The sequence below is a fragment of the Schistocerca piceifrons genome, chromosome 1, assembly GCF_021461385.2.
Source record: "Schistocerca piceifrons isolate TAMUIC-IGC-003096 chromosome 1, iqSchPice1.1, whole genome shotgun sequence".
Lineage (NCBI taxonomy): Eukaryota > Metazoa > Arthropoda > Insecta > Orthoptera > Acrididae > Schistocerca > Schistocerca piceifrons.
In genome coordinates, this window is record NC_060138.1 from 1,020,448,731 (window position 1) to 1,020,472,242 (window position 23,512).

Sequence of the window (23,512 nt, forward strand, 5' to 3'; positions counted from 1 at the left end):
GCCACAAATTTCCCCAACTGAAATTCCCTGCTTTCCAGCCAAGTTTTAGCGTTTTTTCCTGACAAATTTTGAGATCTCAATGGGTAAGTAAAGACATAAGTAGACAAAATATGTAAGGACTTCTGTATTTCTCCCCTGTGTGAGCAAAAATCCTAAGTATTAACATCAACATCTTTTGTAATGAACTGTTTTTAGATGGAGAAAGCAAGGCAAATTGTATATGTGTTTCATTAAGACCACTGTTGTTATTTTATTTCAATAAAATGAAACACATTTGGTGACAAAAATATGCATTTTCTTGGAGTCGCATAACAGATTTAAAACAAGTTCACCTATTCCTAAAATAACCTCATATAAAAGTAGGCCTCTTCAAAGAAGTGTATAAGGTGGGGAAGAGTTCTGTAAAGCAACACTATAGGTGACCGCCAATAAAATGTTAGTTCGTGATTGTCAATTATTACTCACTGTGTTGTCTCTACTATTTTACAGGCATCATGTGATTTTTCTTTCGAGAAATATATGAGTACATAGCGTACAAATTGCCAAAATTTTCTTCTTCTTATTGTCCATATTCTCTAATATATAAACTACTTTTGAAGTGCCAAAATGTACTAGAATAAATAAAATATCTATAAATGCTGCACTGTATAATGTACTTGCGATGAGACAGACGGAATTCCAGAAATCCATTGCACGTGGCCTCTGGCCTGCCGAGGAGCACTGCAGTCCCTGGTCCCTGGATGAACCACAAAAATCTGCCACATTATGTCACACAAAAACGGACCCGGCCTGCACACAGATCAGTGAGACTAGATCCAATGGGCCTGCACATTAGAGGGAAACTATGGGCTTCAGATCCACTAGAAATACCCACAGCAGTGGCCAGTGGTTTTGGTCTGTTGTGGAAGTCCATTCATGTGGCCAGCTATTCACATCACGGACACCGTATTGATGAAATGAGAACACACTGATCAATCCATGCAACAGATAATTTGTGCAAATACTCAAAGAATCAATACTAATGAGGATAGGTAGTAACTCACCGTAAAGATATTCACTGAGCCACAGATAGGCACACAGAAAAAGACACACTTTCACAACTAAATTTTCGGTCATAGCCTTTGTCAAAAAATAAGAGCACACACACATACACATCACTCAGACACAACTCATGTACACATAATCATTGTCTTTGGCCACTGCTCTGAGAATCAGATCCAAAGAAACCACTCCTCACACCTTCCTGCCTCTCATCGGCAACTGCTAGGTTAGCAGCAGGTAGAGCGCCTGTATACAGAGAGAGTGGCCATAGGTGAAGTTGCCCGTGACTGGTTGATTAGCTTTGGCAGAAAAATGGCGCCAAACCTCTCACGCGCTTCCTATGTTCGCAGAGCTTTTGAGTTGAATTGAAGTTCAGAGGACTTTTGGAAACGATTAAAAGGTATTTGAATTATTGAGAGACTTGTTATGCATTGTGCATGCATGTTCGATTTAGTTGTATCTCGTTTTTAGTACGTAATTAGTGTTTGCGATCTTAAATACGAGTTGAAATAATGAAGCATTTTGTCATGAAGTCGGTAGGCCTACATGTTTGGAGTCAACACATTAGTAATTGTACAGTATTGTTTTTGACATCTGTAATTCATTCTGCAGACGTTCGTAAACGATGCCAGGTTGTGCTGCATTTGATTGTTCCAATAGAGGCAAAGGTGGATTTCGCATGTTAGCATTTCCACGCAATGAAGAAACACGAAAGCAATGGGCAGTCGCAGTCAACAGGGCTGACATAAATCAAACAGGAGCCTTGTGGAAACCAACCAAGTACTCTTATCTATGTGAAGTAAGTCGTTTTTGCTTTTAACTACATGTAAAACAACTTGCAATATACATAGTTAAATTTGAAAACAGACCTGTAAATTGGCTGTGTGAAAATTATTATAACACATTATTCTTATAAACAAAGGCATTTAACGAATTATTTCGCCATATTGTCTTGTGCTTTTGATTCGGTGACTGTGTATTCCACTACTGGCCATTCAAAAGTCCCGCCCGCAGTTTGGCAGAAAAACGGCCGCCGTATCGTCCGACTGGCCACCCTCTCCCTATACAGGCTCTCTAGCAGCAGGTAGTGGTGGCAGCACTGACTACAAGCGGAGGGGAGTGGTAGGAAGGGGAGAAGCAGTAAGAATGAGGGAGTAGGGAAGCGGCACACATACTCAGGTGTGCCTGGCCAACAGCAAAGCATGACGTCTCAGTACACAAACCACTTCACGTACTGAGAAAAAAACGAGATTTTCCAGTGTTTTTTTCAAGTTTCTCTGATACTTCCCTGACATGTTTGAATTTCCCTGATTTCCAGAACTTGTGCCAACCCTGTGGGCGAGGGCTGATGGTCAGGCGTCAATGAGGTAGGCGGTTGTCTACTTTCCACTACAAATATGGCGCCTGGGTCCATCGTGGTATCTGATTGCTGGTACCTTGCTGCAATGGAGTCTTGCGAGCCTGCTGTGGGCACAGCATGGAGGGACTCGGCTGAGGCCAGAGCACCTTGGCAACTGTCAGTTGACCTGGCACTGCGCAGTGAGTGCTCCGTGGTGGTCTCCGTGGGTACTGCCAGTGTGCAGGCTGGCTGTAGATGCAACCAGTGTTGAAGTCGGTGCCGGATCTGATATGAGTGTTTATCAAAGCGTGATATTGTGTGAGGGCAAGAATGCAGGCAGCAAGGTGTATCCGGGTTTCCAGTGGTTTGTCCTTGTGCTTTAGCATGGACGTCTGTACATTTTAAGACAGCTTGAGAAGCTGTAGTGACCAGAGAGCATGCTCCAGTAAGAGGTCTTGTGTCAACACAGAAGTGTAACCTGCACCTGAGCGCTGACGGGGTATTGTGGCCCAGCAGTGTCTCAGCAATGGCTAGGTGGAGTTCAGGTGAACGTGAAAGGTGCTGTAGTATGAGCTTCTTCAATGTCTTGTAGCCGTCAGTGGTTGGTGCGTGCAATAGAAAGTCACTGATAAGATCAGTGTTGGTGAGGAAGTGGTTCAAAAGCTCGAAAAACTTGTCGTGGTTGTCTGTGATCCCGGCCGACTACATCATGCACTATCAGAATGCGAACCATAATTGCGGAGAACCAACTTGTAGCAGCAGCAGATGTAACTTGCTGTGCGGCTGGTGGTAACCTGCCTGATGGCGGGGAGCAGGGACCAATACGAGGTTGTTGTAATCGTGCGAAGAACATGGTGCGGATTCGTGAACACCATCTGGTGGCGCTGATAGAGGCGACAGCTGGTGACGCAGTAGGTGTCTCAGTAATGCAGGTGTCATGACTGATTATCATGGGATGTGATGCGGGTGTCGTGGCCGGTGATTCGGTGTAGTAGTGGAGTACCAAGGAATGCCATGCGGTGGATGGTCCTGGTTGGTGGCAATTGTGGTGGGTGGCGCACTGTGTAGGTCACCCAATGCAGCGGCTGTTGTAGGTACTCACTTGTGTTTCCACAGTCGTAGTTGCAGTCAGGCTCGCCATATTGATACGCTGTGATCGCAAGGTGTGAAAACTCTGCGCGGTTGCAGGTAGACACACTGTGCCTGGTTGGTGAGCGATATCAAGTGGCAGGCATGACTTGGAGCACAGTGCAGCCGTTGTTGGTGTGTGGTCGTCATGATGACGTGATGCGGATCGCAGTATGGCCGTAACAAGTGTGACATCACCCGGGTGACATACAGTATCGTGCGGAATGTAAAGTTAAGGCGTAGGCCGTGGAAAAACATGGTCTGGCACAGGGAGGTCACTTGTAGGGCAGATTTGTCTGTAGTAACTCATAAATATCAGTTCTCTGCAGTGGCAGGCAGTTGTATATGGTGGAGATTGTTTATCAACAATTGCGGTACTCTGGAGGGTGTACCATTTGGTACGCTGCCCACAGAATGTCGATACTCGCTGAGTCATTAGAATGAAAATGAGTGTGGTGTAGTTCATTAACACTGTCACCGATCGGTATATTAGTAGCACTGGTTGGGTGGGAGGTGGGGACGGCGGCAGCCAGCCAATGTTCACCATGATGGTCACCACTGATGTAGCACTGTTAATTACGGGGTTGGTAGGTTCCATGTCACTGCTTTCACTGATAACATCAGAATTGACTTGTAATTTAGTGCATTTGTCCATTTGGTGACAGGTAATGATGCCCTGGTTCAGTGGTTGTTGAAACAATGTGAACATTGTCAACTGTTTGAGAACCACAGTTGCACTGGTTATATCGTTTGGGAATCGGCGAGAACACCAAATGGTTGCACAAGTAAATCGTCTGTAGTGATGCCAGGCGATGAAGCACCATCATTGGGCGTATTCTTCGTGGCGTTAAGTTTGTATCCCAGGTGATCGGCAGTGTTTTGGTGCAAGTATAACTCGGTATTTTGCGGCGCAGTTGAAAAGGACATAACAGGATCTCCACTGCAGATAGTGGGGAGCAGGCTTAGTAATTACGGTGATAAATAATCACTTGCACTCCTATCACTTACTATGAATAATTTTATTCTCGTAGCGTATATACAATGTGTGTAGCTTAGAGCGTGTACTACAGAGAACTGATCTGGCAAAGATACAGTTGTGCTTACTGTAGTAGGGCAGCGATATTATTATGGGGTAGAGCCAATGGTTCTACGTCCTCACATTTCATTTGTTAGTGATTTGGTGAATAAATTAACTCATATGTACTCTCGTATTGAGTTATACTTTGTTTAGGGATGATTGAAAAACACTGCACCCTGAAAATGCTGTGAACTTGTCCAACTGTGGGGGCAGTTCACATTAATCCGTCTCTGTTACTGATGGTTTCTGTTGGGCCCTTCCATGTCGGAACGATGGAGGTGGCACTAGTCTCGAAAGAGTTGTAACAATAGGTTTGTTTAAGCAGCTGCCTTCAACCTTTAAAAAACTGGCATTAGCTACGATAATGTAGAAACCCGTGTTTGGTCTCTGCTCCGCTTGAACGTTTATCATCCAATTTCTGGATAGATTTCCACACATAGCAGTGGATGAACATCCAGTATGCTTGCCTTAGTACTGACAATGAAGTGTACACATGAAATAGCGGAATGCGGGAACTACAATAGCTGCGAAACAATTGAAAAATGTGCCACACGTCATGTGAAGTGTAACCCTCACTCTAACTCAGTCAGCTGTGCTCATGTGCGAATCTGGCAGCACCTGAAAAATTTTCGGTGTAGAGTCTGGCTGGCTAGCGCTCACTGCTTGTACATCAAACAGCAATACTCTTAGTAGCAAGAATCGGGGGAAGGCACTGCGTATACAAGATTTCAGCTCTGCGCATGCGGTTTGCTGTCTGGCAGCATGTCCTGTTTCAAAAACTGCTGTTGAAAGAATAATTCAGAAGTGAAGAAACCCACCTTCCCCCTGAATTCGTATATTTTCAAGATTATGCTCATCTTTTTTTTACTGAAAATCAGCATGTTGAAAAATCGCTACCAAGACAACTCAAAATTGTGTTTACAATTAACACTGCCCATGTCAAATCATCCACAGGAATTATCAATCATTATTACTAACAAACCATCTAGGCTAGTACTTTTGGCAGATATTTGCAATTTTGTTTGTGCAATGTGTATCTGGAGTAAGTCCAAACAAATGCTGCTCATCATGTCTTTCGTGTGATGCCCAGTGCTGATGGAAAGCATTGGTCTACAAATAAAATTATTTTTAAAGCATAATTTTATGTGCTCATTTGATAGAGTGGTTTCAGACCAATCTAGTGTGAGGTTTGTTTTATCGATATGTATTAACAGGGATCATAAAATATGAAGAATAACCAGTATCCCAGAATGACTGTGCAGCACTGCTGTACGGCGGTAGCAGCCAGTGTGGACTAAGATGGTGCTGTCGCTGCTGGAGTACTGCTTATTCTTCAAGTTTTAGCATACCTGCTTCTGGTAGCGCCATTTCAAAAGTAAGAACCAATTCGTAATGGAGTAAGAGAAACTTTATTTATGAACATAAATTGTATCACAAACAACAATATGCATATTTTTTTCACTTTTCAACATAGTCACCATGAACATTTACACATTTGTCAAGATGTGGCTCCAGCTTTCGCACACCAGAAGTCTGCCGCCTGACAGTTAAACCAGTTAGTAACAGTCGCTTTCAACAAATCATCATTTCCCAAGTGCTTTCCACCACGAAATTTCTTCAGTTTTGGAAAGAGATGAAAGTCTGATGGTGCTAAGTCACAGCTGTATGGTGGATGATCCCAATGAAACTTGTCCAGTTGCATACTTGTTCTTGCTGCAATGTAAGACTGACAATTTTCGTGAAACATAAGAGTGCCACTACAGAGCAGTCCCCTCTGGCGATTTTGCATAGCATTCTTAAGCTTTAACAATGTTTCACAGTACCTCTCAGCATTTGTTGTCATTCCTCTGGAGTATAGTGTGCAATCCACATTTCATCAGCGGTCAAAATGCGGCTCAAGAACTTGTACCCATCCTTGTGATAACAGTCCAAAATGGACAAAGAGCATGCCATTCAATTTGTTTTGTGTTCTTCTGTCAACATTTTCAGCACCCATCACACACACACACTTTTTGGAGTGAAGTTTGTCATAACAGTGTGACAAACTACTGAACTTGAAACTTGCGAAAATTTCTGATGCACCTCATCAACAGTGAAGTGCCTGTTTTGGTGAACTGCCTCATCAGCTTTTTGTGTCACATCTTCACTAATGACAATAGGCTGTCCAGATCATTCATCATCATGGACATTTGTCCTTCTTTCATTAAACAGCCAAATCCATTTACACACATTTCCATCATTCATTACACCTGCACCATAAACTTCAACAAGCTGCCAGTGAATTTCAGCAGGACAAACTTGTTTTGCATTTAAGAACCGAATAACCGAGAGCACTTCACAATCAGCAGGATTACTGATTGGCATGGTGACAAATGAAGCAGTATAACCATACAACCAACACTGGCAGAGACGTGAAAGATAATGGTGGCGTACTGAGAAACTGGCCAGGAGTGGCACCGTGAACAGACGTCATGGGACAGGATGCACGGACATGATGCACTATTGGTTCTTAGTTTAAAAATGAGCTTCATAATATCAGTTAAACAAATACCACAATAAACTAATCTGAGACCATTCTACTGAATGAGTACATAAAATTCTGCTTTGAAAATAATTTTGATTTTAACGGGAAGCAAACAGGCACTTTCCATTGACACTGCGTGTCACATGAAAGACGTGATGAGCAATATCTGTTTGGGCTGCTTCCAGCTATTCACAGCCAAAACATACATAAAATGCATGTGATGACACATTCTTTCTGGGCAAAGCCCGACTGGAGCTTGCCCTCTTTTCGGATGTGTGTTTCCTGTCATTGCAATGTATGCAGTTAACTCACAAATGCCTCTGTTCCCTGTACCACCAACAATGGAAACAAAACTGAAATAAAAATTCCAAGTTTTGGGAATTGAAGCACCAAAATTATATAAATAAGTAGTGATTTATTAATAAGCATACTATGATACTCATTATGAAAACAATTGTGACAATTGCATGAAAAATTACAACAATCACTGAGAATCACTTGATGAGCTGCTGCTCGAATCAGTAGACATCACTTCCACGTCTTCAGTCTCTTTATTATGATTTCGTGTGTCCATTGCTACACTTCCCTGACCAACAGACATATGAATTTCTCCAGATGGATGCCACGCAAACTGGCTTTGCTGTGATGCTGGAGGTTCTGGAACAGAAAATATATACTGTATTTTATATCAGAGCGGAATAAAAATGTTATGTTTTTTATTGACAGATCTTAGCAAGACAGATCATTTCATTTCATTATTACACCACTAACCCTAACGAAATGTTATGATTTCATTGCCACTACTGCCATTCATTTGAGAAATGTTTGGCTAGATATGATATTTTTATGCATTATTAAGGCCATTAGTGTTTCAATTTGTCAGATGGCATCCTCCATCCCTTTACAACCCGTGGTAACCTCTAGAATACAGCTGCCTTTAACACCTAATTGCAAATGTGCCATTTTTTATATTAGTGATAAGATGAGTTAGAGAACATGTCGTGCCCCGAGATATAAACTCGATATGGATGCAAGGCTTGTTATATATTAAAAGTTTGATAGTTATCTAACCAATATTTTTAGAAGGTAGGTCAATGTTATACCTTAAAGGTAAACATATTTCAATAGTATATCCAACGCTTATAATTTTATATTATCAATATGAATTTGGATAAGAATGAACCATGGACATTACCGTTGGTGGGGAGGCTCGTGCGCCTCAGTGATACAGGTGCAAGCGCAACGGAGGGGTATCTGTTGAGAGGCCAGACAAACGTGTGGTTCCTGAAGAGGGGCAGCAGCCTTTTCAGTAGTTGCAGGGTCAACAATCTGGATGATTGACTGATCTGGCCTTGCAACGCTAACCAAAACGGCCTTGCTGGGCTGGTACTGTGAACGGCTGAAAGCAAGGGGAAACTACAGCCGTAATTTTTCCTGAGGGCATGCAGCATTACTGCATGGTTAAATAATGATGGCATCCTCTTGGGTAAAATATTCCGGAGGTAAAATAGTCCCCCATTCGGATCTCCGGGCGGTGACTACTCAAGAGGACATTGTTATCAGGAGAAAGAAAACTGGAATTCTACGGATCGAAGCGTGGAATGTCAGATCCCTTAATCGGGCAGGTAGGTTAGAAAATCTAAAAAGGGAAATGGAAAGGTTGAAGTTAGATATAGTAGGAATTAGTGAAGTTCGGTGGCAGGAGGAACAAGACTTTTGGTCAGGTGAATACAGGGTTATAAATACAAAATCAAATAGTGGTAATGCAGGAGTAGGTTTAATAATGAATAAAAAAATAGGAGTGTGGGTAAGCTACTACCAACAGCACAGTGAACGCATTATTGTGGCCAAGATAGACACGAAGCCCATGCCTACTACAGTAGTACAAGTTTATATGCCAACTAGCTCTGCAGATGATGAAGAAATTGATGAAATGTATGATGAGATAAAAGAAATTATTCAGGTAGTGAAGGAAGACGAAAATTTAATAGTCATAGGTGAATGGAATTCAAAGAGTAGGAAAAGGGAGAGAAGGAAACATAGTGGGTGAATATGGATTGGGGGAGAGAAATGAAAGAGGAAGCCATCTGGTAGAATTTTGCACAGAGCACAACTTAATCATAACTAACACTTGGTTGAAGAATCATAAAAGAAGGTTGTATACATGGAAGAATCCTGGAGACTAGAAGGTATCAGATAGATTATATAATGGTAAGACAGGGATTTAGGAACCAGGTTTTAAATTGTAAGACATTTCCAAGGGCAGATGTGGACTCTGACCACAATCTGTTGGTTATGAACTATAGATTAAAACTGAAGAAACTGCAAAAAGGTGGGAATTTAAGGAGATGGGACCTAGATAAACTGACTAAACCAGATGTTGTACTGAGTTTCAGGGAGAGCATAAGGGAACAATTGACAGGAATGGGGGAAAGAAATACAACAGAAGAAGAATGGGTAGCTCTGAAGGATGAAGTAGTGAAGGCAGCAGAGGATCAAGTAGGTAAAAAGACGACGGCTAATAGAAATCCTTGGGTAACAGAAGAAATATTGAATTTCATTGATGAAAGGAGAAAATATAAAAACGCAGTAAATGAAGCAGGCAAAAGGGAATACAAACGTCTCAAAAACGATATCGACAGGAAGTGCAAAATGGCTAAGCAGGGATGGCTAGAGGACAAATGTAAGGATTTAGAGGCTTATCTCACTAGGGGTAAGATAGATACTGCCTACAGGAAAAATTAAAGAGACCTTTGGAGAAAAGAGAAGCACTTGTAAGAATATCAAGAGCTCAGATGGGAACCCAGTTCTAAGCAAAGAAGGGAAAGCAGAAAGGTGGAAGGAGTATATAGAGGGTCTATAAAAGGGCGATGTATTTGAGGACAATATTATGGAAATGGAAGAGGATGTAGATGAAGATGAAATGGGAGATACGATACTGCGTGAAGAGTTTGACAGAGCACTTAAAGACCTGAGTCGAAACAAGGCCCCGGGAGTAGACAACATTCCATTGGAACTACTGACGGCCTTGGGAGAGCCAATCCTGACAAAACTCTACCATCTGGTGAGCAAGATGTAGGAGACAGGCGAAGTACCCTCAGGCTTCAAGAAGAATATAATAATTCCAATCCCAAGGAAAGCAGGTGTTGACAGATGTGGAAATTACCGAACTATCAGTTTAATAAGTCACAGCTGCAAAATACTAACACGAATTCTGTACAGACGAATGGAAAAACTGGTAGAAGCCGACCTCGGCGAAGATTAGTTTGGATTCCGCAGAAATGTTGGAACACGTGAGGCAATACTGACCCTACGACTTATCTTAGAAAATAGATTAAGGAAAGGTAAACCTACATTTCTAGCATTTGTGGACATAGAGAATGCTTTTGACAATGTTGACTGGAATACTCTCTTTCGAATTCTAAAGGTGGCAGGGGTAAAATACAGGGAGCGAAAGGCTATTTACAATTTGTACAGAAACCAGATGGCAGTTATTAGAGTCGAGGGGCATGAAAGGGAAGCAGTGGTTGGGAAGGGAGTGATACAGGGTTGTAGCCTGTCCCCGATGTTATTCAATCTGTATATTGAGCAAGCAGTAAAGGAAACAAAAGAAAAATTCAGAGTAGGTATTAAAGTCCATGGAGAAGAAATAAAAACATTGAGGGTCGCCGATGACATTGTAATTCTGTCAGAGACAGCAAAGGACTTGGAAGAGCAGTTGAACGGAATGGACAGTGTCTTGAAAGGAGGATAAATATGATGAACATCAACAAAAGCAAAATGAGGATAATGGAATGTAGTCGAATTAAGTCGGGTGATGCTAAGGGAATTAGATTAGGAAATGAGACACTTAAAGTAGTAAAGGAGTTTTGCTATTTGGGGAGCAAAATAACTGATTGTGGTCGAAGTAGAGAGGATATAAAATGTAGACTGGCAATGGCAAGGAAAGCGTTTTGAAGAAGAGAAATTGGTTAACATCAAGTATAGATTTAAGTGTCAGGAAGTCGTTCCTGAAAGTATTTGTATGGAGTGTAGCCATGTATGGAAGTGAAACATGGATGATAACTAGTTTGGACAAGAAGAGAATAGAAGCTTTCGAAATGTGGTACTACAGAAGAATGCTGAAGATTAGATGGGTAGATCACATAACTAATGAGGAGGTGTTGAATAGAATTGTGGAGAAGAGGAGTTTGTGGCACAACTTGACAAGAAGAAGGGACCGGTTGGTAGGACATTTTCTGAGGCATCAAGGGATCACAAATTTAGCATTGGAGGGCAGCGTGGAGGGTAAAAATCGTAGAGGGAGACCAAGAGAGGAATACATTAAGCAGATTCAGAAGGATGTAGGTTGCAGTAAGTACTGGGCGATGAAGAAGCTTGCACAGGATAGAGTAGCATGGAGAGCTGCATCAAACCAGTCTCAGGACTGAAGACAACAACAACAACAACAACAACATGAAGACAACCACCAAATTGTTCAGTAAAACTGGCCCCTGAAAGCCTAGGAATGAACCAAAATGGGTCTTGCATCTATTGTTTGGCACATTATTGTTTAGCCATGGTAGAGTACACAACTCATAACCCTTTGGCTGGATGTTGTGGCAGGTTGCATCTCATATACTTTAACAAGAATAGAGTTTCAGCGGGTCCAAACACCTTTTCAGTTCTGATATTTCACAATTTATCTCATTCTTCCAGTTCAAAATTAATATTTCTTCTGCATTTTGGTCTACATCTACTGTTACTTATGGTCTGGCATGATCGTGTTCTTCATATTCTACTATAATTGCTATACTGTATAAAACTGACTGGAAAGGGCAACAAGCCATAGCGGATCAAATGCAAACCTAATGTCGGGTGTGCAATGGGCAAAAGGGCAGTTCTTGGGGGAACTGGGAAAGAGAGAGAGAGAGAGAGAGAGAGAGAGAGAGAGAGAGAGAGAGAGTGTGTGTGTGTGTGTGTGTGTGTGTGTGTGTGTGTGTTGGGCAGGTAGACTGCAGCATTGTTTGCACTGTGCAGGGTGTTGCAACAGTTCCTTTCTGTGGCTTGTTTGGGGTTTTAATAGGAAGCAGTGCAGTCTACATCAGGTACTCTATTTTGGCAATGTTCTGTAAAGGTTCACATCCCCCAAAGTTGCAAAACAATGGTGAAACCAGCTCCAAGGTAAGAAAGTAAAATTTCTCGTGAAGAAGCCCCCTCCCTGCAGATACCTACGCACATGACTATAAAAGTTCACAAAAATATGCCTAAAATTTAATAAATTTTGTATCAAAACTACATTCCCAGAGGTTCCATTTCAATAATACTCATAAAATCAGTAGTAAAAACTCAAATTTACATTACAATAACTTAAATATATTTACTTTCACTGCCTGTGATCTCCTTGATAAGGCCACTACAAAAAAAGCCGTAAGTCAGTATCTCCTACAATCACGTAGCATAATCTCCACGCTGACTGCTGCTTTGACTGCTACAATACACTACATTCGTAGAAGTACCAGTGAGCTTTATGTGTCTCACCTTGCAGGACATGTAAGGTTGGTAGCACATTCAAGTCTCACCTACATATGTTCCGTACACATGCTGTGGTAGGGGTGGGTTACAAAAGTGTTGTGTGTGTGCTGCAGCTGTTAGATGTGTTACTGTACTGTTATTGTGTAAGCTGATTTTTAGTGGAAGAGGTTTTCAGTGCAGGAGGAAACTTTATGGAGCATGTGAGGCGGCAATTTAGATTGCGTTTTCCTGCTTGGAGGTGTCCACATCATGACACTCTATGTGATTTAATATGCAAATTCCAGACAACATGTTCAGTTCATGATGCACCATGAAGTGGGAGGCCCACAATCTTCACCAAAGGGTCATTCCATGTCAAAGAGTCCAATATTAAAAAGTGTCCCCACTCGACCATCTCAAAATCTAATGAAATTTGGTGTGAAGGTTCTATATTGTCTTTGATGCTTATATACCAAACTTCATTCCAGTATTGTCAGTGGTTGAATTTTTAGGGGCTTGTAAAGAGAATTTACTCCTCTTCGCCTCACATACAAAGATGCAAATGCGCCAAATTTACTAGGCTTTTTCAAAAGTTCTAGCACTCATTTGGTCATTTCCTTTAATATACATAGACAACTTTTTGTGTTGAATCACACTGTGGCAAAAATTTGGGATTTAGCCACACCTAAATATAGATACAAGCCTCTAAAGTAGCTAAAAAATTTGACGTGCTATTCTGAGAGCCAAAGTTTGACCGTCTACTGCTACTTTTCATATGAACTATCACAGCAAAACTTGAGAGGGTTGTTCCTACCTATGATGTCTATATAGAGATCAAATTTAACTAACATTGGATGCCTAGAAAAAAAAAACATGCATCTGCAAAGTTGGCCAAAATTTTCTATGTGCAAATTTTAGGGTACTCTTGGGGGGCAATATCTCAAATGTGTCTTGTTTAATCCTCTTTTTCTTGCCACAGCTTGAAAGAGCATGCTTTAAGCTTTCAAAGCTATACTGTTTAATTTCTGGACCTTGCATATTGATGAGTAAGAATACCTATTCAAAAGTAGGGAAAATGGATTATTGGTTAATACAAAAAATTAATACAATTTGAAATTGCAAATCAAATATGTGTAATTATAGTGTCTTTTAATAGTTTAAGATTTGCCTGCTATTTAGGGAATGTAACTGTGCTAACCAGTATTTTTGCATTATTTTGCAGTATAGAATATAAATATAATAAAACCTCTGAAAATGCTCTTAAGATCATAAAATCTAGATGATTATAATGGAATGCTACGTTGTTTAGAATGTTTTAACTTTAAAATGCATCGTGGTGCATCTATGCATCGTCACTCAGTTTCCATCGAAATTATAAAGCAGCAGTAGTATTTTAAGGCTCTAGCCCTGCAGCAGTGGGACATTGCTGAAACACCACTTTCTACTGTTGCTTTCATTATTGCCAATTTTCACTGTGTCCATCATCTGTGAGGTGTAATCTTTGGTGTTGACATTGTACCACCTTAGTGTTGAGTACTGAGTGTTTGAATAATCAATAATCATTGTTGTAACTGAAGGTAACCACTAAAATAATATGTTTTAATGGCCTAATACATACAAGACTGAATCTTCTATGCTTCAAACCTGGATATTCATAAGCTTTCAAAATTGATTGTTATAGATTAATAAACAATTGTATAAAATAACCAAGAGACCCCTTCACCCAGCTACTTTGGTGGATCAGATGGAGCTGTTTGTCATAAGTCATCATCATCCTATTATGACAAAAGTCAACTACAATCAGTTAAGGAAATGTCACTGATGGACAAGGAGCTTCTACAATGTAGATCTGGGCTTGATGTTACTGAAGGTGCCCAAATTTCTCCCTACCATAATGCCTTGTTGATGACAAAATTTCAGTTCCTGAAGAAGACTTGCTGCTACCCATTTGGTAAAGAAAAACATGTAATCAAGAAGGCTTTAAGAGCAATGAACATTGCAATATCTGATAGGTTGAAGTTATTGACTAATGTTTTTAAATCTGGTCAGAAAATTTGTACCAAATGTAGACAAGAAGAGGCCTAAAAAGAATCATCCCACTAGATAAGCAAGAACCACCATCCACTGAAGACATGGGTGTCGTTGATGCTTGCTTTATTGCTAATACTTCATTATCATCACTTGTAGTGCCACCATTACAGGTTCTGCAGATCAGCAAAAGTGATTTAATGGGATATGTAAAGCACAAAGTTCTGAAAGGCCAAGTTAGCATTACTAAGGTAATTGCCACAGATACTGGTGTGAGCCAAGTAGATATTGCTCAAATACTAATGGAAGGGTGCCAAAAGTTTAAAGATATGGATATCTTAATTGAAGAACTTAAGCTCAAGGCTTCAAGAAATTGCAGTAAAGTTCAAATTTTGACACTGGCCCCAAATAGCTGGACTACTGAAAAAGTGGCTAAAGAATTTGCTGTTTCGAATAAAATGGAGAGAAAGTCTAGAAAATTAAAGATAGAAGATAGGATTTTGGCAACATGTGCAAACCGAAAAGGGAAAAAGCTCAATGATTAAGTAAAACAAAAGGTTCTCACTTTTCTTGGAGATGATGAGTTTTCTTGGTTATGCTCAGGCTAAAAGGATTGTGTTGCGATAAAAATAAATGGGAAAAAGATTCACACGCAAAAACATCTGCTCCTTTGAAAAATTTGAAAGAAATGATATGGAAATCAACTGAGCTTCTCAAAATTTTGTAACTTCAGGCTGAAATGGTGTACTGAAGTTGGTGCTTCTGGACCACATTCAATAAACGTATGTACAATTCATCAAAATGTCAAATTAATGTTGGCTTCAAAACATGCATCCAAGATGACTACAAGGCTTTGATAAAAAAAAAAAAAATGTATGCAGTTTGGAATCAAAAGATTGTATGCTGCAATGTTGTGAGGAATGTCTAGGAAAAATACAACTAGTGGCTTTTCTCGAAGATGCTTTTAAAAACTATGAACCTGAAGAAACAATGTAATACCATCAATAGGTCCACACACACACACACACACACACACACACACACACACACACACATTGGAGACTTTGTCAGAGAACTGTTGAAGATTTCATGGAGACATTGATTTTGAAAATTACCGGTTTAAGAAGCCATCACTTTGTGACAAAACGCTAGAGTTTATACCTTAAGCAGCTACTAATAAATCTTGCAGAAAATGAATCAATTATACTGGTGTGTTTTACTCAGAATTATTCATTTGTTGTTGACGATGCTGCACAAGGATTTCATTGGAAGAACAGTCAGACCACACTACTTCCATTTGTCATCTATTTTGATGGCAAGGAATGTCACAGTATTAGCGTTTGTATGATCAGCGATTGTCTCCATGATGATACCATTGCTGTCCATGCCTTTCAAATAAAGTTAATAGCATATTTCACATGAACAAGAAGATGTCCTCATCAGCTTTATGTACCCACCTGGTTCTGCTCGTTCCTTCCACTGGCTAGCTGCTAAAGACACCTGCTGGATTCCTGAGCAACATATTTGCATAACTTTAGAAGCACCATCACCAGCATCATCAGGAAGACAATAGTTTTCCTCAATCTGTCCTTGACAAAATTGTAGAACTATTTAACCAAAAATGGAACTGACTCTTTAGAGTTTTTGTTTTGCAAGTTTGCTGTGTTGTGTTTTATACTTGTTTTATGGCATATGTTAAATTAATTCTTGAAACTGATTTATATACTAAAAAAAATTAACTGTGGAGCTTAATCAGGGTGTATACGCAGACAAGGAAATAAATTTCCCGGATTTCTCGGTTAAAAATATGCTTTCTCCTGGGTGAAAACATACTTTTTCCCTGACATTATATTTTCTCTCGGAACTGTATAACTTTGAATGACTATGGTTTTATACTCGGGTGTAGAATTTCCTGGCACTTTAGAAAGCTAAACACAGGGAGAAAAACACGTTTTGGGAAGATCTTTGATGTGCAGCAACACGTACACTAGATATTTTCATATTACGAAAGTATAAATTCGAATTTCACCAAACACCACATGTTACTTTCCGAAGCATTGAAATCGAGATTGCGATGCGCTTTTGCAAGCCAGTCATAGCACATGTCATGTGATCTCATTAGCTGATGACAGCGGGTATTCAGAGCTTAGGACATGTGATGTAGTCAGCCAATAGCAACATCACTGTTAAGTAGTGCGAAGACACAAACAGAAAAAGTTAATGGTTTAAATTAATATACGTAGTATTGCTACACAAAACGCAAAGCTTTCACATATAATATTGGCCTATAAAATTAATACGCTGCAAGACAAGCTAAGCTTCCACACATAATGTTGGTCTTTTATGCGCATATTACAATTTAAGATGTATCACACAAATGTGCCAGTAAAATTTTTAATAACGACATAAATATCTGATCTTCTGGGCTCGAAATTCATCTAAATGGCTCGTCATCAAAGATCTGATTTTTAAATGAGAGTCAAACGCTCTGTGATTTAAGAAATTCAGCGTACATTCTCGCACATAGTTCAAGATCCGTAAAAGGAAATTTACTTTGATGGTAACGCTTTTCAAACCACCATTCGGAATATTTTCCCGCGACCTGTTAGAAACAGGTTCATTTCTGCAGTTGCCAGAGAGCGTCAGATGACAGGCACCACCGCGTTTGCACAGCTACGATGTCGCAGGGAGCCCATATGTTCGTACGTGTAAAACATTAAAAGATCTTACATTATGTCATAAAAGAAACAAGACATCAGAGGATACTCCAAGAGGATCGGAATTTCGTGACCCATACTAAAATGTGCACATTTAAAATGCATATTTAAAGTGCACATTCATATGTCTAGATTCCCAGTGAAGTAGGCCACTACCTGATGATATACTTTTCAATGTGGTTTTTGGGATGTAAATTTTCTTGGAGTACCAGTACTGTGTTATCTCAAGTTTGATTCTTTATTATGGCTTAATGCTATACGTGCTAGAAGTTGAAAACGAGCACTTGAAATGCAGCGAATAGTGTGTGGAATTAAACATTTCGTTTCAAATATATTGTCTGCCTCAGCGGGAAAGATTAATAAAAGGAAATTTCTTCAGCTAACCGACAAAAATAACTTCATTGTTCCGCAAGGCAATTAATGCTTGACTGTCAGAAAGGTGGAAATAAAATCTGCAACTAATAAAACATTTTAAAAAAATGGTTCAAATGGCTCTGAGGTCATCAGTCCCCTAGACTTAGAACTATTTAAACCTAACTAACCTAAGGACATCACACACATCTATGCCCGAGGCAGGATTCGAACCTGCGAGCGTAGCAGCGGACTGAAGCGGCTAGAACGGCTCGGTCATCGCGGCCGGCAACACATTTCAGCCTTCCATAATTATGTGAATGTATTTTAATTCACTTGATAGCTCCCGACCACAGCAAAATCACTAAATGTAAACACAGGTCACGTGGAGACTACCCATTCCCTCATTGTAACTCAGACTGCTCTGCCCATCAGCCTCGGATCTACGTTATTTCCGAACATGGGCAATACACCGCCACTCCCTCGAGCATTTGAGATAGGACGTCAATAATTAGAAAAAAAATCGAATTTCCAAAAATATGTTCATTTTGTAGCGCAGATCTTTCTGAAGAGTCTGATGCATAAAACATATGTGCTTGAGGAAATGTAAGACATGTTATTTGGCGGTAAGTGTGCCAAAGTGCAGTGCGTCGCCTCCTCTCACAGAATTCTTCTGTCGCACGTCACTGTATTTCGCTCTTTGGAATTGAAATGTGTATTTTGTAATGGATGCCATCACACCATATTCAGGACAGTGGAAATTAAAATGTCCTGTGGTGCCTCTCCTGCTTATAGTTGGCCGGTTTGACATCCTGTCCCTCTTTTTCTTTTTTTTTCCAAAAAAGAACTCTTCAGAAAATTTGTACTCTTTACTCCCTATCAGCTAAGTACTTGCTGCTTTGTGCGACATAATATTAAATACAGGTTACATAAACCCAATAAAGACATGAGACAAGCAAGACAATACACATTTCTTCAATCCTTAGCTCCTAGAATTTTTTCTCTCTAATCTTGCTACAGCTTTACGTGGTGTGCTTTCCTTTCTACTAAAGAATCTATTACCTCATCAAAGTTCGTCAAACGTTTTGCTACATGAAAAATCGAAATATCGTTGTCTAACACTGAAAAAGCTGTTAATACAAAGACAACCCAAGACTGGTGTAGTTTCCCAATCTGATTACATCTATTTTGTCACTGTCTGTTATATAAAAAATAAGCCTTTCTAATACCGCAAAAATTGTAATACACACCAAATAAACAAGACTGTTTTGGCACAAACGGTCTTTTTTGTAACGACAAAATATAATTCACGAAGTACCAATATAAAATGCTTATTACGACTACTACAAGCAAAAAGCTTTACGTTAGGAAATAGTTTCACACTTCATTCATACACTCCAGTTTCTCAAGCATTAGATAGAAAAGTAGTAGTACGAAATTTTTAAACTTCAAATCATCATATTGTTCCATAATTTGTGTGATCTCCCCGTTTCTTCTCCTTCCTCATTATAACAAACAGTCTGTCTTATTATCACTAACGCTGTAACTATTCCTGCCAATGTTAAAGCTTAATCGCCGGTTAACTTCACTAACTCTGCCGCAATCACCAGTTTAGTCATCCTGCGACTATTCTCCGTTTAGGTGTTGTTACACGTTCGTACAACGCGTTTTTCGCGCTTCTTCCAGAATAGAACTTAAGCAGCTGCTAGCCAGGGAATGTACAACTGGCCCTTACTAGTATAGCGATCTGGCCAAAAATTTTCGCTCAAAATTTCTTTTTCTTGGATACACCGAGAAGATAATACGTAATCTTTCTTACTTGTTATTCGTTGATTTCCACTCCAGTAGGCTGAATCTATGGATTTTGCTAGTAATTATAACAATGCTGATCATTTGCAAACCCTATCAACCACACAATCAAACAGTGGTTGGCATTCATCCGTTCGGCCTTACTCCGCTCAGCTCGTATAGCCCCTTTTGTCTGAAGGAAAGTTTGTTTCTACATGCGACGAGGATTCCCCTGACAGACATCATGTAACTATGCACACATTCACAAATCAACTTACGATACATTCAGAAATCAACTTAGAATGTGTTCAAAAATGTTAAAAAACCAACAGGGATACGTTTCAAAGTCATATAAATAATCGACAGACTAACATGCGCTGGATGCTAGTGGCTTTGTGAAACAAGGTTTTTTCCCTCAAGAATACGAATACTATTAAAAAGACACTATAATTAAACATTTTTTGATTTACAATTTCAAATTGTACTAATTTTTTGTATTTACCAATAATCCATTTTCCCTACTTTTGAATAGGCATTCATACTCATCAATATGCAAGGTCCAGAAATTAAACAGTATAGCTTTGAAAGCTTAAAGCATGCTCTTTCAAGCTGTGGCAAGAAAAAGAGGATTAAACAAGACACATTTGAGATATTGCCCCCCAAAAATACCCTAAAATTTGCACATAGAAAATTTTGACCAACTTTGCAGATGCATGTCTTTTCTTCTAGGCATCCAATGTTAGTTAAATTTGATCTGTACATAGACATCACATGTAGGAATAACCCTCTCATGTTTTGCTGTGATAGGTTCATATGAAAAGTAGCAGTGGACGGTCAAACCTTGGCTCTCAGAATAGCACGTCGAATTTTTTAGCTACTTTAGAGGCTTGTATCTATATTTAGGTGTGGCTAAATCCCAAATTTTTGCCACAGTGTGATTCAACACAAAAAGTTATCTATGTATATTAAAGGAAATGACCAAGTAAGTGCTGGAACTTTTAAAAAAGCCTAGTAAATCTGGCACATTTGCATCTTTGTATGTGATGCGAAGATGAGTAACTTCTCTTTACAAGCCCCTAAAAATTCAACCACTAACGATACAACGATACTGGACTGAAATTTGGTATATAAGCATCAAAAACCGTATAGAACCTTCACACCAAATTTCATTAGATTTTGAGATGGGCGGGTGGGGACCCTTTGGTCCCCTTGACGTGGAATAACCCTGAACAGAAGCTTGACAAGACTCCAACAGAGGGCAAATTGTGGAGCCCAGCAAAATCAGTGAAGAAAAAGTCACACATGGATAAAGTCTCTTGTACAACAGCAGCTAAAACAGTAACCAAAGAACTGTGGATGTTGTTGTTGTGGTCTTCAGTCCTGAGATTGGTTTGATGCAGCTCTCCATGCTCCTCTATCCTGTGCAAGCTCCTTCATCTCCCAGTACCTACTGCAACCTACATCCTTCTGAATCTGCTTAGTGTATTCATCTCTTGGTCTCCCTCTACGATTTTTACCCTCCACGGCGCCCTCCAATGCTAAATTTGTGATCCCTTGATGCCTCAAAACATGTCCTACCAACCGATCCCTTCTTCTAGTCAAGTTGTGCCACAAACTTCTCTTCTCCCCAATTCTATTCAATACCTCCTCATTAGTTACGTGATCTACCCACCTTATCTTCAGCATTCTTCTGTAGCACCACATTTCAAAAGCTTCTATTCTCTTCTTGTCCAAACTAGTTATCGTCCATGTTTCACTTCCACACATGGCTACACTCCATACAAATACTTTCAGGAACGACTTCCTGACACTTAAATCTATACTTGATGTTAACAAATTTCTCTTCTTCAGAAACGCTTTCCTTGCCATTGCCAGTCTACATTTTATATCCTCTCTACTTCGACCATCATCAGTTATTTAGCTCCCCAAATAGCAAAACTCCTTTACTACTTTAAGTGTCTCATTTCCTAATCTAATTCCCTCAGCATCACCTGATTTAATTTGACTACATTCCATTATCCTCGTTTTGCTTTTGTTGATGTTCATCTTATATCCTCCTTTCAAGACACTGTCCATTCCGTTCAACTGCTCTTCCAAGTCCTTTGCTCTCTCTGACAGAATTACAATGTCATCGGCGAACCTCAAAGTTTTTACTTCTTCTCCATGAATTTTAATACCTACTCCGAATTTTTCTTTTCTTTCCTTTACTGCTTGCTCAATATACAGATTCAATAACATCGGGGAGAGGCTACAACCCTGTCTCACTCCTTTCCCAACCACTGCTTCCCTTTCATGCCCCTCGACTCTTATAACTGCCATCTGGTTTCTGTACAAATTGTAAATACCCTTTCGCTCCCTGTATTTTACCCGACACCTTCAGAATTTGAAAGAGAGTATTCCAGTTAACATTGTGAAAAGCTTTCTCTAACTCTACAAATGCTAGAAACGTCGGTTTGCCTTTTCTTAATATTTCTTCTAAGATAAGTCTTAAGGTTAGTATTGCCTCACGTGTTCCAACATTTCTACAGAATCCAAACTGATCTTCCCCGAGGTCCGCTTCTACCAGTTTTTCCATTCGTCTGTAAAGAATTCGTGTTAGTATTTTGCAGCTGTGACTTATTAAACTGATAGTTCGGTAATTTTCACATGTGTCATCACCTGCTTTCTTTGGGACTGGAATTATTATATTCTTCTTGAAGTCTGAGGGTATTTCGCCTGTCTCATACATCTTCCTCACCAGATGGTAGAGTTTTGTCATGAATGGCTCTCCCAAGGCCATCAGTAGTTCAAATGGAATGTTGTCTACTCCCGGGGCCTTGTTTCGACTCAGGTCTTTAAGTGCTCTGTCAAACTCTTCACGCAGTATCTTATCTCCCATTTCGTCTTCATCTACATCCTCTTCCATTTCCATAATATTGTCCTCAAGTACATCGCCCTTGTATAAACCCTCTATATACTCCTTCCACCTTTCTGCCTTCCCTTCTTTGCTTAGAACTGGGTTTCCATCTGAGCTCTTGATATTCATACAAGTGGTTCTCTTCTCTCCAAAGGTCTCTTTAATTTTTCCTGTAGGCAGTATCTATCTTACCCCTAGTGAGACAAGCCTCTACATCCTTACATTTGTCCTCTAGCCATCCCTGCTTAGCCATTTTGCACTTCCTGTCGATATCATTTTTGAGACGTTTGTATTCCTCTTTGCCTGCCTCATTTACTGCATTTTTATATTTTCTCCTTTCATCAATGAAATTCAATATTTCTTCTGTTACCCAAGGATTTCTATTAGCCGTCGTCTTTTTACCTACTTGATCGTCTGCTGCCTTCACTACTTCATCCCTCAGAGCTGCCCATTCTTCTTCTACTGTATTTCTTTCCCCCATTCCTGTCAATTGTTCCCTTATGCTCTCCCTGAAACCCTCTACAACCTCTGGTTCTTGCAGTTTATCCAGGTCCCATCTCCTTAAATTCCCACCTTCTTGCAGTTTCTTCAATTTCAATCTGCAGTTCATAACCAATAGATTGTGGTCAGAATCCACATCTGCCCCTGGAAATGTCTTACAGTTTAAAACCTGGTTCCTAAATCTCTGTCTTACCATTATATAATCTATCTGATACCTTTTAGTATCTCCAGGATTCTTCCATGTATACAACCTTCTTTTATGATTCTTGAACCAAGTGATAGTTATGATTAAGTTACGCTCTGTGCAAAATTCTACAAGGCGGCTTCCTGTTTCATTTCTTCCCCCCAACCCATATTCATCTACTATGTTTCCTTCTCTCCCTTTTCCTACTGATGAATTCCAGTCACTCATGACTATTAAATTTTCGTCTCCCTTCACTACCTGAATAATTTCTTTTATCTCATCATACATTTCATCAATTTCTTCATCATCTGCAGAGCTAGTTGGCATATAAACTTCTACTACTGTAGCAGGCATGGGCTTTGTGTCTATCTTGGCCACAATAATGCCTTCACTATGCAGTTTGTAGTAGCTAACCCGCACTCCCATTTTTTTATTCATTATTAA

General features: G+C 39.9%; 1 protein-coding gene across 1 annotated transcript in view; it reads right to left on the minus strand.

The window, feature by feature from the left end:
• Positions 1-7,505: 7,505 nt before the first annotated feature.
• Positions 7,506-23,512, minus strand: part of LOC124715975 (mediator of RNA polymerase II transcription subunit 4) — a 76,324-nt gene continuing 60,317 nt past the window's right edge. The window contains exon 5 of the mRNA XM_047243138.1: positions 7,506-7,767. Within this exon, the coding sequence (XP_047099094.1) occupies positions 7,595-7,767 (173 nt within the window). The 3' untranslated portion in view covers positions 7,506-7,594. The remainder of the gene's footprint in view (positions 7,768-23,512) is intronic.